This window comes from Daktulosphaira vitifoliae, unplaced genomic scaffold (genome assembly GCF_025091365.1).
Source record: "Daktulosphaira vitifoliae isolate Bord-2020 unplaced genomic scaffold, ASM2509136v1 Scaffold_3, whole genome shotgun sequence".
In the NCBI taxonomy this organism is placed as follows: Eukaryota; Metazoa; Arthropoda; class Insecta; order Hemiptera; family Phylloxeridae; genus Daktulosphaira; species Daktulosphaira vitifoliae.
Window position 1 is genome coordinate 43,325,276 of NW_026099574.1, and position 18,243 is coordinate 43,343,518.

Sequence of the window (18,243 nt, forward strand, 5' to 3'; positions counted from 1 at the left end):
TTACCTTTTGTTCGGGTCATTGAATTGAACTATATCATCATGTTTATAGTTTAAAACTCGATTTCTCAGTTTATTCAATGGATAAGTTCGTTGGTTTAATGGTTGCTATAATATTTTAATAGTTAAAGAAAATTGGTTCTATATTACTATTAAGTGAGTATATTATAATTTTAACGGTGTAATGAGTGATGTTACTTTTTATGTATTTAATGAATGCTAAACGCTTTTTGATTACTCGATAACCTAAAAAAAACTTTTATTGAATATAAATAAAATTAATTAACGAACAATAAATTGCAGTCTAAATTTAGTATTATTAATGTACTTTCATAAACCTTTTAGGTTTATAAAAAACGTCATAAATGCATAGTGTAAAAAACGACTATGCTTTGGTTAATTTATACTTTGGCTCAATGAACTATATCATTGCAATCCAATGTAAAAAAAACCCAGCATACCCGAAACCCTGGTAGCAGAAACTCGATATCGAGAGGGGCTGCATTGGCTATGTCAAGCGACGGCGCATAAATCTACCGAGGGCGTTTTGATGTATGTGCGCGTTGGTATTATGCTTATATATATATATATATATATATATATTAATGTACGTAGGCGCGTTCGTATAAAGGGAGGAGAGACATTGGGAAGTTTTGGGCTTTACTTCCTTCCCTCACTTGGTTTGCTCTAATTAGAGCGACCAAGCCGCGGCTACATAGACCACATTAATCCCGGGGCGAAGGCCGCCAGAAATGCTTCCGGAAACTTCCTCTCGAATTGACCGGGTCGTCCAACTCACTAACACAAATAATATATTACACATGACTTTTATTGTATAGGCGGCAGTAATAGCGTGTTTTTTCGGGTATAACAACACGTAGTAAAATACAACAAAAATCATACCTAACCATATATAATAATAAAGCCTTAGGGTTCTTCACATTCCAACGTTACTATGGCGGGGTTAAGATTCCCAGCCTAATCGTATCATTGCCGCTCGATTGGAGTGTTGAACAAACGACCAAACCGGATTTTTTTACAGTGTTGATTTAAGATAAAAACTAAAACTAGTACATAAGAAATTGGAATAAAATTTTTTTTAAAACTGACTACAAAAATTATTTAAAAATATACCATGATAATGCATTACTTTTTTAGGTAATTATTTGATTGACTAGAAGCAACATTTTAGTTAAATAAAAGAAATATATTGATTTGTATATACAGTGAGGATATACATACAAGGCTGCACTGCTTAAAGAAGGACTGTGCACGTTAGTATGTTAGTGTATTATTGTACAGCAGACACTTCAGTTCAATTTGAATCCACAACACAACCTGTAAATTTTCTTAGATAGGAAAAATACATTTCGGCGGTAGCCTACCACTGCAGCTGTTGTTAACTTGTTTGAGTTACAGGTGAGTGCTTTATGATAAATAATGATAAAGAAATATTTTTAGTTCTTAATACATGTTTGGAAAATTTAATAAGTTTTAAGTGATTGTCTTTTTTTTTAAACTAGTTACTTTGATGTATAAATTTATGATAAAACATTTTTTTATTTAAAATTTGATGGGTAATTTAAATTTGATGAAACATTAAAATATCATCTAATACAAAGTAGACATTCCAAACCACCCCTCAACTTTATTTGAATAAACACCACCACTGCTTTGTAATTATTCATAAATTTATTGAGGCGAAGAGTACTCAAGGGACCAAAAACTGTTTTAACGTTTCTACACCACATTCGCACAAATGCTACTTATACAATTGTCATTTTTAAGGCTATTTGATTGGTTTTCAAATTGTTAAAAAAAAACTATGGCCGTCAATTCAAAATAATTAAACAAAACAGTATAGCTATATGTCTGTATTTTAAACTAATATAATCAGTTACTTATATACATTTTATGTAATTAAAATTGTATCATTTTAAATGAACTTAAAAATAAATTAAATGAAAATTACAGCTTCTATTTCGAATTACTACATCCGTAAGTAATTATTTGGACATTTTATACTTCAAACAAGGAGGTCAAAGATACCAAGAAATGATATAGATATTTAATTGAAGTATAAATATTAAAAACAATTTTTTTATTATTTTTACATTTTTATGTTCATGCTTAACATAATTGAGTTCTATATTATATAATTATTTTCATAGGACTATGTCGTATCGATACAAAAATTATTAATTTTCGAAAAAAGAAGAAAATGGGAACCAGAGTTACGGCTGCTCATTTTTCAGACAAAACGTTCGCCGGAGTGTCTCAATTACTCGAAGATCTTCAAAAATTAGCAGACAATCATGAATCAGCTGATATAGTATTTTTAATAGGGCGAGACGAAGTTCCTGTCTACGCTCATCGCCTTATTTTAATGACCAGGTTTGTGTCAAAAAATAAATTTATTCACTGCATTTTCGTAAAAAACCATTATTTACCCAAAATATAGGAATTAGTAATTCTTAAAACATCATACTGATTAAATAAAAATAACTATTTTTACTTGTATTATTACTAGTTTTTACGACTGTTATCACATGTAGAATGACATAAATGTATTATATAATATTCTTATTAAATTATTTTAAAAACTTATCATCTAAATCAAGTAAATTAATTCAATATATGAAATGTTTTACTAAAATATAATAATTTGTAACACATATAATATATTTATATGTATTATGTATATTACAGTTAATTACATCTCAGAAATTTTTTTATATATACAAGTAATTTTTTTTTATAATTGACTGTAATACTAATAATAGCTTATATTTCATAATGTTCTTTATTCAAAATTTATTTATTTTTTGCTTTCCGCTTTATGTCCATTCTTTTGATCTTACAAATTTAATACGGAGAGATCTTAAAGTAGAAGAAAATATCCAATTGGTATGAATTTATTATTATTTGTATGTGATTATCAACATTTACAATTAATTCGTATATAAATATTACTGAGAAGTATACAGAGTTTAAACTTTATATATCAACCCTTTCCTATATTCCAACCAGCGTTATGCTTTATTTTAAAAGAAACCGTTATATATAGAATGGTATACTATTGCAACATTAAATGAACTCTCTGTTTGTCTTGTCTATTAATATTATATGTGTTAGGATAAATATAAATTATTGATACTTATTTCTCTATTGATTACTTGATATTTGTAAAATAATATGAATATTTTGTGAGTAACTGTTCAAAATCTTTGTTTCTCTCGCAATTGTGGTGTTATAACATTTTTTTTTTCAAAACTGCTCATAAGATGCGTAAAATACAAAAATAAATTACATAGTTAGTTCATATAGTATTTGTAGCACTAATTATAAAACACATTGTTTTTAAAATACGTATAAGTTGTTTTTAAGTATTTTTATTAGCTTTTAAATGTATTTTGAATTATATTATGACTAATATTCCGTGTCATTAAAGACATCACTTAACTAAAGTATTTTCGCAGCATTGAAAATAAATGCAGACTAAATAAGTAACAATGAATTATGAAAATTTCATTAAAATATTATAAAATTATTCATTTATTTCATCTGCGATATTCAATTTAACATTACATAAACAGTTGTTATTTTTCATGTTTAAACTCTCCTACTTAAGTTTAATATACTCAGGTTAAAAAATTAGAATAGTAAATGTTTTTTTATGTAACGTATAAAGAAGATGAATTGACCTTTTGTTTGATTTCCTATAACACTTACATTACCAGTAATAACCATTCAGAAAGAAAGCGCGTATATGGGTTTTTTTTTATGAAATCCGATTTCCGTTCGAAAGAGATTCTCATTTCCGTGTGTTAAGATGGTGGAATGGAAAAATTGCAGGGAACAACGTCTATGGCAGAAACCCATTTGGACCCGTCACTTCTAGGAGGGCTGACAAATATACATACCCGCCAGTCCCAAAAAAGTAAACATACCGTCAAAAATCTTCTAGAATGAATGTATGTGAAAATCACAGACGTACTTGAGTAAAACATTTTCCATACGAACTGGTCTGATTCAATATTTGCACTTTCTGAAATTTATAATTTCCTCTCGATTGAGTGGTTTGAAAGCGTGATTGCGAATACACTTGGGGTTTCTATCATTTGCTTGTATATAGCCTTCAATTTCCGTGACATCTTTAATAGTTATTGTGTTTAATAATAAAATTATATGGTTCGTGTGTACAAATATATCTTAGCTTAGATCTTACAAATACATACTAAGTGTAAACTCGATTTTTAAAGTTTTTGAGTTCAAATTAAATAGTAGACTTTACTTATATGATTTGATTGTATAAATATTGTACTTTCCTTAAAAGAATTTAAGGAAGCACAATTCGCCATAAATTTGTTTTTTACTTGTGACATCTTTATTTATTTATATAAAACTTTAATAGAAGAATTTATTTAAATAGCGCATTGATTTGTATGATTTAATCAATATATATATTTTTTTATTAAATTACTAGTTTTGTATAGTCTTAATTATTTGAACAATTATGTTGTTGATATATTTCATATTGCATATAAACTTTTACAAATTAACAAGTTCCTATAAATAAGTATTATACTCGACTTCTCCGTAACTTAACTGAAAAATATATTGATCTTCGTTTTATATTTATATATGTGTAAATAATTATTAAAACTCGACGAATAATGTCTTGGCAATACTTTTAAATCGCTTACGTTGGTGAAAATTGTACGAAACACGTACAAATATTTATATCAGGAAGCCAAATATCAAAGTTTTCGTTCTTTTATCTAATAATTCTAAAATTGCATTATAAGACATATGATTATTTACAAATAATAAGTTTTGTTTATGATTGAAAGACATCAAACTTTTAAAAAAACTTGATTTGCTATGACGGTTAAATTAATCAACTTTTAAGTAAGAAGTAAATGATAGTCAAACATTTAGTACACCATAATGTACATAGGTTTACATTTTAATAGACCATAATTGCTAAAACAAATAGTCGGTAACGTATTCAACATTTTTTAAAGGGGATGTCACAACATATATGTTGATTTGATTCTTTTATTTTTGTATGTCTTGTAATAAAATGATTTTGTCTTAGTTTAATGAAATATAGTAGATAACAATTATAAAAAAAGTATTTTAGTTTATAGAAATAGAAGTTTATATGCCACGAGCATTTTTATATAAACATATCTTTTTAAATTAAATATGAACTCGTGAGAATTTGGCATACAAGTATATTTTAAAATTAACTTGGCAAATCTATAAAGTTAATATATAAGTTAATTTTTCTTTGTCGTTGTATAATAATTAGAAAAAATACATTAAAAAACAAAAAGGTTAAAAAAATTATGTATAACACCTATTCAAGGGGAGTAATTTGACCCCTGACACGCCCCTTAAATATGCCACTGAAAATAATAATATAATAGTGGATAAAAATTTATTTAGGGGAAAATAGTGATGCTCTCCACCTAGTTTTGAGTTACTGTTTAACTTAAGAACTTCGTTTCTCCTATAATGACAATGACAAATCCGGAATAATAAAGGGAAACAGCCATGCCATTTAGTTTCTGTCATTGTATAGAACTACCAAATCTGTATTAACTTCGAACAGGCACTTTCGATACTTGATGAAAAAACGATTTAATTCTTATAAATAATACTTAACTCCTGTTGAATTTTTTTTTTATTTATATGACAAAGATTTGGTTTGAAATGCTTGTAACAACTTCAATTTAAAAAACTAATAATTTATAAAATAAAAATAAAACTCCTTTTTTCAAAATTTCAATATAAGTATTAAAAAAATAAAATAATTTATTGAAATCATATATGAATTATTGTTTTTTTTATGGTTTAAACTTGCAGGGTTAAATCTCAACCTAATGAACTAATAACATTGTAACAATTAATATTATACAATAATTATGACAATTTTTGAAATACACTATACAATTTATCTTTTAATTTCAACTATTTTTGCTAGACAAATTTAAAATAAAATAACAGTAGTACTATGCATACTTCATATTATTTTAACCAATTATTTTTATAATATTACCCACGTTTTGTAAAATTTTACTTGCATTTTTCTAAATTTTACTAATCTATAATGATTTGAAAACTTGACTACTGTTGACAAATTTTGTGTAAATTTCGACTTATAATTTGTTTACACATTTAATGTAACATTATTGTGTACTGTTTTTATTATAATTACTATTTTAAAATGATATTTAGTATTTTAAACTTCAAGTTTAAGTTCGGTAACAACATAAATTCTTAAAACGTAAATTTTAATTTTCCCTACAATTTGTTATTACTGATTTTACCGAGTAGTGGTCAGTTTACTAGTATAAACAAATAAATTTCTATGACTTAAAAGTAAAAATTATTCAAAAAGGTAGGATTTTTATAGGTCGATGTTTTGCACTTAAGAAAAATTCATTTTTATCAATTATTCATTATATGTATAATAATATATATTATATCATGGATCTACAATTTTTATTAAAATTTATTTTAATAATACATTTAATTTTCTATAATTTGTTTTTTATTTTATCTAAAAATATTCATATTTATTTAAAATAAGCACAAAGCATTTTTAAAGAGAAAAAAAGTAGTCGTGTCAACTATGTGCACTTGCCAATACAAAAACTAAAGTAATACGGTGCCGTTTTATGTGTATTTTTTGTTGAGTTATAATAATTAATATTATGTCGGTAGGCAATTTCTAGATCGTTGGCTAATTGAAGCAGGCCTGATTATTTTTGAAATACTTTTGTGTAAAAACTATCTTGTGAGGAGTTTGGTTATAGTCGTAAAGCTGTCACCTTTGAACAACATCAAAGAGTTTTACCTTTCACAAAGCTATGAACAGAAGCTACTCTAGTTCACCCCTTCGACTGAGCCTTTATAACGTACGTAGCCTAATAGGCCTCTTGAAAATGTAAAGTCTCTTTAATGGCAATGACACCGGGGATCGTCAAAGTCAAAGGAATAAGTTATTAGGATTTTTTTTTTCAACCTCTCCGTGTCCACATATATAACCCTTTGCATTATTGTATTGCAATATAAAGAAAAAAAAATACCTTTCAAAGTAAATGTTAAAGGCCGTTTTTAAATGTGTATGATGTGCATGTATTGTTCTGTTTTCTGTAAAATTAGTCCAGCACATATTTCACATTTTTATTATTTTTCCTCAACATCGTGCGCTAACATGGGTTTTCATATTTTCTTCCTGATAAAATGTATTTTTTTTTTTGTCCATGTCATTACATAAATTTTAATAAAGAAAACAACCAAAATGGGAGGAAGTACCATAAATTTAACTGAGATAATAATTCTTAATGGTGACGAGAGATGAGGAACAGGGAACGGGTTAGAAAAGGAGAGGCGTGGACCCAAGTGTTGGCGCGTGGGCTCTGGGCCAGGGTGTCGTCCGCCGTGCCATTCGGATTATGGTCGTGTACTCAGAACGGTTTTAAATGATGAATGGCTAACCCTACCACGTACCTCTCCTTATACTTGGGACCTGACTGTACAGTGTGAGTACGTGTACGGTGCGTAAGCCGATGAAATATTGCTTTTAACGAAACACAATGTAAAAAGCCATCCATTTTCTACTAGTGTATGCACTTGGGTTCTTCAAGCTCCGATAATTTCAATTTCTACGGTACTCATTTGCTGTGAAACTTTATGCCGTCTAGGTTAATTTTTACGCTTCTTCGCTTTACTGTACCTGATGTATTTTACACATCGTGTAAGGGTTGTTATGAACAAAAACACGAACGATATGTGTTGTAAATCTAATGCTTTTATAATGAATCATTTTGCAGTATAATACAACTATTTGTTTTTGGTTGTTATTAAATTACCACGTTGTATAATTGAGTAAATAATTATTAACTACACGAATAAGTACTTTTGTGGTAAAATATACATGTTTAATTTAATTCGACGTTAAATAAAATTTAAAGAATTTATGACAGTAATTGTTGTAAACTTAAAAAAATATTCATATGCATACACAATTTTAAGTTTTTTAACAGAAAATAGATTAAATATTTAACACAAATTTTAATTTACAAGTGAAATAATACAGCTATTGCACATCATATAAGATTTTTCTATGGGTGATGCTAAGAAAACAGTTGTATGTAAACTTTGACAAATCTGAAAAAGTACATTTCACAAAATCCTAAAAAATCTACAAATAATTAGTGTGTTTTATTAGTATTATCTAAATAAAAAATTAACGACATTATCTTAATGTATTTTTCCAAATCGCCGATACAATTAAAATTAATATAAAAAAAACTGTCAATATTAAAAAAAAATGTATAATTAATACATAAAAACGTACGATAAAACTCGATTAATTTCAAATAAAGGTACAAAAGAGTTCAAATTAATAAAAATATCATAAATAAAAAGCATGCATTTTACTTTTTTTGTTTATTTTCATGTAGACGACTTACATATTTTATGTAAATTCATGTTGCACGTACATACTCTCACAGAAAAATTGTGACTACTAATCTTATTTGATAATTTTTTCATTATGAGCATTCATGTATATGCACAACCATAAACAGAATTCGGGTAGGTTAATAGCTTTTTTTTTTTTTACCAACATTTTTTATTCTGCTTCGCTATTTAAAGAAATTTAAACAAACAAAATAAAATTTTCGTTATCCTCACTAAAAATAATCAACAACTATAATCATATTTGGAGTTACAATCCCCTACTCATAGTTACACCATTGCATCCCTAAATGAAACTTTAATACCTAGAAAACAATTATCAGATATAATTGTGTATCCAGGATTTCCGTTTAGAGCGCTAAAGATCATTTTTTATCATATAACTTATTACATGGTCTTACTAGAGCCAAAGTATTATACTGTTAATAGTAATAATTGATCAATAAAGGGGCCTTTTGCCTTTTTAATAATCTCCTGTATGCGCCATTGATCCGATAGGCATTGTTTACTTAATATTGTGAATAACAACAGTAACATTAAAACTCGCTTATCGTTTATATCATTAAATTTTGGGAATGGTCATTTTTGTCGGAGTTAACAATTTCACATGAAAAAATATTTTTTAAGCAACAATCTAATTGAGTTTTTGACCTAATAGACCTTATTTCTTTCGCTTTTAATTAATTTTTAATGCAATCAATACGTCCTAAGTTTACTGCAAATACCTTCCCCTCCACTAGATCCACCCCTAATTATATACATTTTGCTTCTATATTTAAGTCTATTAAAACTCATAAAAATAATAATATGACAGTTAACGACCATCTTTCATACGTTTTTATTATCCAAAATAAGTGTATAAATTTATCGAATAATGAGTTGATGTGACTGATATATCATTAGTCACTTTTTAAAGGTTAAGATTTTCCACTTTTCAAATAAATGTATATTTAAGCTTTAATTGTAAAAAGTACATTTAAAGTCACTTGGACCTCTCTTAAAAAACTGTATTTTATTATATTTAGATGTAAAAGCTTCCAGTCAGTAAAGCGTGGTGAAATTTGCCGAATTCCTGGATGTTCTGTTTCGCCATCAGCACCTGGTACACCTACTCCTGTCAGATTACCACAATTCCAGGGAGACACATTTAAACAATTTATCAATTATGTATACACTGGGAAGGTATAACAATTATTATAAAATATTATTTTAATAAATCATTTAACTATTTGAAATAATTATGATAGGAACTAAAATAAAACAGAAATTTTTTAATTAAAATAAATGTACAGTTCAAATTACATACAATTCTACATACAAGTAGAAAAAATAAATATTTATTATTATTCAATCAAAATATTGTTCTCATAGTGCAATTTTTAATTTTAAGAATTATGTTAATTATATTAATGAATAAATTAAAAAAGTTCATAGAACATACAATATATTTTTTTATTTAAATGGTTCATAAATATACCTATTTCACAATAACACGATTTTAATTTAATGCATTTAAATATTTTTTTTAATTTTACAATGACCATTTAAATGTTTTAATTATTATATCAAAATTACTCAAAACCATATGATAGATATTATATACAAAACTTACTATGTAATGCTTTTTAAATATATTTAAAAAAAGAATTATAATATGTATAAATGTTTTAAATAATAAAAAGTTTGTTGAATTTTACAATATTTTATTATGATTTTTTTAACACTTAAAATCGTTCCAATGTCAGCTCAAGTAAAAAAATTTAATTGCATATTATGATACATATATTTTTAATAATTTGAACGTTTTACATTGGAAATTAAAAATACTTAATTTTGCAACAAAAATTAATGTCATTTTACTGTTTTCTGCAGATTGTTTTACAAGATAATGGAGTTTTTGAAATGCTAACACTTGCACAAGAACTTGGAGTAGAAGACTTACAAAATAATTGTGAAGAACACGTTTCTTCAACAATGTCAGTTTTAAATGCTTGTACGTTTTTAGCTGCTGCGATGGATATACAGGATAGAGCATCCCGTGAGTCTGTATAAATCAAATTATAAATTACAATAAATACTTAAAAATCAACATTAATTATAATTTTTCTGTGATTTTTTTATGTTTAGCTGGAAAAAGTACTAAATCATTCGTTGATCGCTGTGTTTCGTTCATTGGCGAAAATGCTGCAAAATGCATCAAAACAAATACTTTTTTAAACTTACCTAAAGATTCATTAATTAAACTTATATCTTCAGATTGTGTAAGTTAACAATTTCAATTGAATCAATTTAAGACTGGAAAAAGTGGATTTATTTAATAAAATATAAATGGTCGGATATGAAGAAGTAATTAAAATTTAAATACATTTACATGCGGGTAAATGGAAAAAAAGCTCTTTTGCAAATGATCCTTTACTTCATTTTTTTTATCAGATAGTTAACAATGATTGTCTTTTATGATAAAAGAAGAAATTTTTTCAAAACTAGATAAATTTACTCTTCTAGATACAGATTATAAAACAACTAATGCACAGCTTACATTTTAATAGAAAGTTTAGGGTAGTTCCATATTAATATGTATTTACATTATATTTAAAGCATAGAAATACAAAGTATAGATATACAAAGTATAGAAATACTCATTTTTTTATCTTTAATAGCTAAAGCTCCCAATGATAAATCTTAAGAGTATAAAATAGAGATATCCTTACAACACTTAACTTTAAGTAATACTGCATGAAGTATTTAGTTACATAATTTTATTGTATGTTATTTTTTAATTTAAATTATTCAACTTTATTTATTGATTTGTTAGCAAACATTTTTTTATTAAGTTTTTTTTTCTACATAATAAATATGTTGTCTACATATTTGATACGACATATTATGTCTTACTTACTAGCGAGTAATATTTAAACAACTCTAATTATATTTATAAAGTTGGCTCTTGAAGAAGAGGATGTTTGGAGAGCAGTAGTGAGCTGGGCTAAGTTTCAAGCAGGCGTGGTGCAACGAACTGCTCATTGGACAGAAGAAGAACGAGCAAGGGTGTGCCAACATTTATCAGGAGTTATTAATCACGTCAGACTGTTGTTGATAGGTAAGCCAGCTTTTGTGTACTTTTTTTGATGAAATTTAATCCATCACATTCAGGAAATTACAAATAAGTGTACATGTCTCTTTCAATTGGTTTTAAAAAAATAGCTTACTTTTTCATTAGATTCTCAAGTGTTTGCCGAAGAAGTAGAACCAACTGGAGCTGTTCCCATAGAAATGTCATTAGAACGTTACCGCTACGCTGCATTACCCAATAAATTTAAAGAAATGTCTGAAGATCATCGTCTTCAGCCTCGTGTCATGCTAAAATTTTTTTCAGGATCTCATATTTTAAGTCAAGTATTATATCCTACAAAAATAAAATATCAATTTAATATTATTAACCTTAATTAAATTTTAGGATAAAACGCATTTACAACGAGTTTTAAATCAGTGGTACGGTAGTGTAAAACAATGTTGGCGTTTAATTTACAGAGCATCAACTGACGGATTTTCAGCTGAAGCTTTTCACAAACACTGTGACGGTATTGCACCTACTTACGTCTTAGTATTGGTATATTGATAGTTTTTAATATTACACAATTAATGTATTATGTTATTTATATAAATAGTATTTTTAATACTAAGCTCCTGTCATTACTAATAAAAATGTTTTATCATTTCCAATAATTTTTGTTAATGGTTAAAATTTTGTTAATACATTGTCATAACCTTTAAATTTCAACTGAAACCTTTGTATATTAACTCCCTAATACCTTATGTTCGGTACTTGAATAATATCACAATTAAATAATTTAATTGTGATATTATAATTATTATTATTATTATATTACATAATTATTATGTATTCAATACTTAAACTTAAGTATACTGTATGAATAATATTGATGACGAGTGCATATTATCTAAGTTTACGTATGTATTTAAAGAAATCGCTTCTAAATGGACTTTTGTTTATTCTTTCCATATATGTAGGGCGTAAACGGCTGGCTGAGTGGAGGATTTAGCGACGTTCCATGGGGTAAGAGTCACACCAAGGGTGCTTATATGGTGTCGGACAAGAGCTTCCTATTTTCTCTTAGCACCACTCAAGACACCCCGCCGATAAAATATGATATTGTTAAAAAACCTTATGCCATATGTTACCATCAAGAGTAAGTATTTATTTTATAATATACTTTGAATTTTTTTCATACTTTTTTATTGTTATTCCATAATCTATTGTACTATTCATAAGTCATTTAAAAAAGGTTAATAGAAAAAAGTTCAGGAAAATTAAAATGTATAACTTGAACACAGTTTATCATTGAATAAGTGTAATAAAATTATAATTGCTGGTTTGTATTAAGTTTTAATATTTAATTTTCAACTAGGATAGGCCCTATTTTTGGAGCCGGGGCTGACTTACTGATAGCCAATAATTGCAATGTAAATATGGACAGCTACAGTAATTTGCCACACTCTTATGACGGCGAAAACGCTTCATGTAATTCGTTGATGGGCGACTATAATTTTACTGTTGCTGATTACGAGGTGTTCACTCCTATTACAAAGTAAATATTTTGTAAACTGCAATGATGTAAAATCATTGACTTCTTTACCATTACGATTGTAATTTAAAAAAAAAATAAAATTTCATAAATTAAATGTTCAATATTGTTTTAAACTAAAAGCGATTTAACTATGATATTTACGAGCTTAAGCTCTATTGCTATTTTTTTTAAATATCATTGTCTATTAAATATTTATTTTATTATTGTTCATAGTAATAATTTATTTTAAAAGATAACATGTAAAAAATTATTAATTTAATACGTTGTAATCAAAAACATCCATCTACTCAATATTGACTACCTAGTATTTTTATTACCATTTATATTTTTGTATTTTGTGAAATAAATTTTTTTTTCTAATTGTTCGTTTTCTTTGTCTATTATATTTTATTTTTAAATTTTGAAAAGGATATGATATTCAATCAGTGATTAAAATCGTTGTGAAGGTCACTGCCTATAGACTACTCAGCCTATTGCTAAATAGTAGACAAACGAAATTATACGTCTTACATTAATGTGCCGATAAAATTGTCGAAATTTCATTTTATATTTAGTTTAATTATAGAACTTTATAATTTTTAATTTGTTTTATCGACCTAATGAACTCATAAGCTATTTGACTGTAGTTAAGGAGACGGTAGGTCATCAATGTATTGCGTTCCTAAGTAATATAACTATACCACGTGATTTTCAGCTTTCGATTTATTTGTTTTAATTCAAAAATTACTAAGGGAAATTTAATCATGATATATTTTATCTATTTGATTTCATCATTTATATGTAAATAATTCAATTATCAAAAAAAAATTATATTATATGCAAATTAATATGATTAAACTAGTTAAGTTTTTTAAGGTATGAATTGAAAAAAATACAAATTAAAAAATAATAAAATTAACCAATCATGTTACATGATTACATTATGTATATGATTCATGTATCTGTAAAATAGATTCTTTGTTCTGTAATTATCTTAACGCAATTTTTATAGGATTCATTTATAAATATTTAGTTTTTAAATACAAAATTAGGCTAATTAAAAATTATTGAGTATACTGGAAAATTTCCTTAAGAGTTGATTGAGAAAAGTTTTTAAAAATCCAATCAAATGCACAAAATTAGATTTCATTCGAAAATTATAATTGATTTTTCTTAAATAAAATTACCATAAAAATCAAACTAAAAAATTTACAATTGTAGGCATATGGATCTAATTTATTAATTAAAAAATATACAAGAAAGTTTGTTAGACAAAACAATAGCACATTCTAACAATAATGAACATATTTATCAATACAATCCAAAAAATTGTTACACGAAATGAATTATTACTTTATAATACCATTAAGTATGAAAAAGTATCGTTAAATTTAGTACTTATGAAGTTATTAAAATATAACCATTACAACAAATTTTAATAAATTAAAGTAAAAATTACTATTATAAACTTTGTACATTTATCTACCTATAATCATTAATTCCATCTTAAAATTATGTATATATTTATATATAAAACATTTCCAATCTAAAGGCGGATTTGAAATTTATACAATCAAATAAATATATCCTATTTACTTTTATTAACTAGATAATAAGAATTATTCACAAATTATAAATATAAAATAATACTATAAATTTTCAACCTGTTGATGGTAGTTAACAAATTAATTACTTTTAATATTTTCAGTCAAAATTACTAGCATTGTATATGTCATTATATTTATCTATTTTATTATTATCGTCAATCCTGGTAAAATTTGGTGGATCAATAAGTACTGGACTTCTTAATTTTGGATGCAACAGAATACTGGAAAATCGTATTTCCTGTAAAACAAAAAAAAATATGATTTTTTGAAAATATATATATTTTTGTATTATTCCACCTAGTATAAGATTAAATTCTACGTTTATCTTTTTTTTTTTGAAAATGAAAATTTTCACGGTGATGCGATGTATTTAATCTCTTGTTTTAAGTATTTATTTTATTAGTAATAACAATCGGTGTTTAAAAATGTTTTTGTCATAACATAACAACTAATACTGATAAATATAACTATGGAATATTATTATTTTTAAGTATATTTATTCTATCAGAAAAAAACACGTACATAGAAAATAACAACAATATCTTATGTATATATTATATTATTTTTATATTTCCATAACACTTAATTCTTTAACGGAATGAATATGAAATACAATTCAACATTAAAAAGTTATACACGATATGTGCTAAAATAATTTTTAAATTGTAATACATAAAATATTCCAGATTAATATCGATAACTAATTGATAATAATTAACAATTATTTATGAACTATCTTTAATATGTTTGTCGTAAAGTATAGTATCAGCGAACAAAATTGTATGTTGATCATATTTTTAGTGAATTAAAATTTTTATTTAATAAACCAACACCTTAAACTATTTACAAAAACATTATTTTACGTGCAACCTTTTAATGTACTAAGGTCATTAAAATACACAAATTTAAGGGCTTTCATTTTTTTTTTTTTCAAAAAAAATTCTTAAAAGATTAATTTATGTGTTAGTTTTGTATGATTATGAGAAAATTTTAAGCCTGAAAAATTATTAGTTAATGGACTAACTGAAATTAGAAATGTAAGAACACAAAGAACATTTTCCCTTATCTTCAAAAAAAATCTTCTCTGAAAAGTTGTTAGTATAATTTATTGAGATTTCAGTAAAATTTTTACTATTTATTTATTCTATATTATTAGTCAATTGTAAAATGACAAAATTTTTAACCTTTTAGACTTACATAGATATCATCCGAAATCATATGTTCGTGAGAGAACTTCGCAGGATCATTTTTATTTTCCGCAGAAATAGACAATTTGATTTCAGTAAAATTTTTTGTGCGTAAAACTTTTTCAATATTTTTTAGTTGGATAGGTATGCTTACAACTATAACTACTAATATCAGAGTAATAAAAGATAAAGTACACAAATTCATAATAGTTGCGTGTTTTGAATAATTTGAAATTGTTATTTAAATTACTTTGCTTAAGTGATGAATTGAAACTATCATTATTTTCACATTTCACTCAAGTTACGAGATTATAAAAATCTACAAAGAGGGGAATTTCGCGAAGCGCAAAAAAGCTTAATATGAAACATGTATATATTAACGGGTCAAACTTCATTATTATATGACGCATTGTAGAAATACAACTAAGACATACATTGTACAACCAAACGTTTTAGATGTATACTCGAACAAAATATTAGATATTTATAGAAACAATGATTTTTCTATGCATTATGTAATACGATTTAATTATGATGAAATGATTGATTGAAATTACGACTGGCTATTTCAGTTATTTAATCAAAATTAGTTTTAAACAAGTTTATATTATTGAAGTATGAAAGATTTTATTTTTAAATTTAATAACTTTTATATTAAGCAGTTTATTGTTTACAATAAAAGAAAGTGAAAATACGAGACACTAAAAAACATTTTTTTAGCAAAATAATAGATTTTTCATTATCATGCTTTTGAAGTAGGAAATTAAAGCCATCAAAAACTAAAACATACTTAGAAGTTTGTCTGAATCTTGTAAATAAGAATGCGCTCTAATTATTTTAATACAAAAAATGTTAAACGTTGTAATCTAACTATAGACTTAAACTTGACATTTTTAGCAGGCCTTGATTTACCTTTTTCTAGATTCAATACAATCAAAAACATTGAACTCGGGAGTTTAATTGAACTTTAGTTGGAAAAAATAAAAAGTTTTAAGTACCAATAAATTTTTTTTTTTATAAATCATGATTGATATTTGTGTTTCTCTGTTAACGGGGACCTTTCTTTCGGGTGAGGCTAGAGCAAAATATCCTAAAAGTACATTCATAAATATTGCCTTGATTTTAAGTGAATTAGTTTAGATATCTTCTTTGTAATCATTATTTTTTTAGCGTAAAGATTTTTACAACTCCACTTTAATATAAATTTTTATTCAGTTCATTTATATAAATTGCCTAATTAAATTTATATATGTATATATATTAATAGATCTATTTTAATCTCATTATTTTTTTATGAAAATTTTTTTTGAAAATTTTTTAATAAAATTTAGTGCTATTTATGAACGTATGAAAAATTTTATTTGTAAGAAATTTCTTTAATAATTTACTTTAAAATAATTTTTTTTTAGCTATGGACGCTTAATCATTTAAGAGCAGGGCATGAGTCCTAAGTATTTCTTAAAATAAATTGTGAACTTTTTTACACATTAAGGTACTTAAGGTAAAATTCATTTTACATCCCTCTAAAACTAATTTTTTGAGATGATTCCTCATAGGACATTCTGATCAGTATGTATCATATTAATAACATTTAAAATTGTTGTTTTATTATTAACTTAAACTAAGAAATTGAGTAATTAATGAAAAATCATGGATAACAATTGTTGTTCATAATTTTTATCAATCATTCCATACGTGAGAATGATACGACATGGTTAAATTAATTTAATTATGTCGGTATCAGCTAAACATTTACTAAAATACAATCAAATAAAAATTTTAAAATTTAAATTTGTTCATATTTTTTGAAATTAACAACATTTTGTTTTATTTTTACGCATTATCACAGGGTAAACATTTTTTAACTTGAGTAGTAATCAAATAATGTTTTAAAAAAACAATATTGTTATATTCCAAATACACTATCCAATTTGTTTATTTACCAACTTAATAAATATTTAATAACGTATATAAACCTGAGATGATAACAGATAAGAAATTGTATGTAATTGTTTCTTCCATGAATTGCGACAATACACGTCCACAGAATAGCTATGTAGGAAGACCACGCCTGTGATTTTGAAATTCCCGTTTTTTGTGTTAGTCGTGGTAATCCCTGCCACCGTCGGGTGGATTGTCCCCTTCCCCGCATGTCTATGTTCTGCTGTACTGCACTGTTTACTCCTTCATGACTTCTACTTCCCGTCAACCTATAATCCCACCAGCAAAATGGCGTATTCATTGCGGTTGTAATGAACGTTCGCCGCGATCTTTCAACGATATAACCGTTTGTAACATAATATTATGCGTCGCGTTCCGTAATCACTCACGGTGACAGTCGCAAACCACTCAAAAAAAAAAAAAAAA

The 18,243-nt window shown here is 25.9% G+C and overlaps 2 protein-coding genes across 6 annotated transcripts in view; both read left to right on the forward strand.

Annotated features, from left to right (window-relative positions):
• The first annotated feature begins 30 nt into the window (after positions 1 to 30).
• Positions 31 to 13,464, forward strand: LOC126900500 (kelch-like protein 3). Of its 3 annotated transcripts, XM_050676260.1 has the most exons (11): positions 31 to 153; positions 1,156 to 1,416; positions 2,169 to 2,391; positions 9,519 to 9,675; positions 10,366 to 10,531; positions 10,621 to 10,754; positions 11,434 to 11,593; positions 11,714 to 11,889; positions 11,951 to 12,103; positions 12,526 to 12,704; positions 12,924 to 13,464. In XM_050676260.1, exons 3-11 carry the CDS (start codon positions 2,219 to 2,221, stop codon positions 13,105 to 13,107), a joined length of 1,482 nt encoding a protein of 493 aa, XP_050532217.1. In that variant the 5' UTR covers positions 31 to 153; positions 1,156 to 1,416; positions 2,169 to 2,218; the 3' UTR covers positions 13,108 to 13,464. The 3 variants fall into 3 exon arrangements, with proteins under 3 accessions (XP_050532217.1, XP_050532216.1, XP_050532219.1); XM_050676259.1 differs by lacking the exons at positions 31 to 153; positions 1,156 to 1,416 and adding an exon at positions 1,443 to 1,574; XM_050676262.1 differs by lacking the exons at positions 31 to 153; positions 1,156 to 1,416 and adding an exon at positions 1,927 to 2,074.
• LOC126900494 (enhancer of polycomb homolog 1-like) overlaps positions 6,663 to 18,243 on the forward strand; it is a 15,782-nt gene continuing 4,201 nt past the window's right edge. The window contains exon 1 of one of the 3 annotated variants that reach the window (XM_050676247.1): positions 6,663 to 6,668. The gene's annotated coding sequence lies outside the window, so the exon portion shown is untranslated. Of the gene's footprint in view, positions 6,669 to 17,972; positions 18,228 to 18,243 lie in introns of those variants that run through there. The other 2 variants (XM_050676241.1, XM_050676245.1) reach the window with 2 other exon arrangements.

What these genes read in the sequence shown, in the direction of transcription:
- LOC126900500 (XM_050676259.1), top strand. An exon ending in CGCCTTATTTTAATGACCAG is followed by an intron (nt 2,392 to 9,518) that starts GTTTGTGTCAAA and finishes TATTATATTTAG; the next exon opens with ATGTAAAAGCTTCCAGTCAG. An exon ending in GCCATATGTTACCATCAAGA is followed by an intron (nt 12,705 to 12,923) that starts GTAAGTATTTAT and finishes ATTTTCAACTAG; the next exon opens with GATAGGCCCTATTTTTGGAG.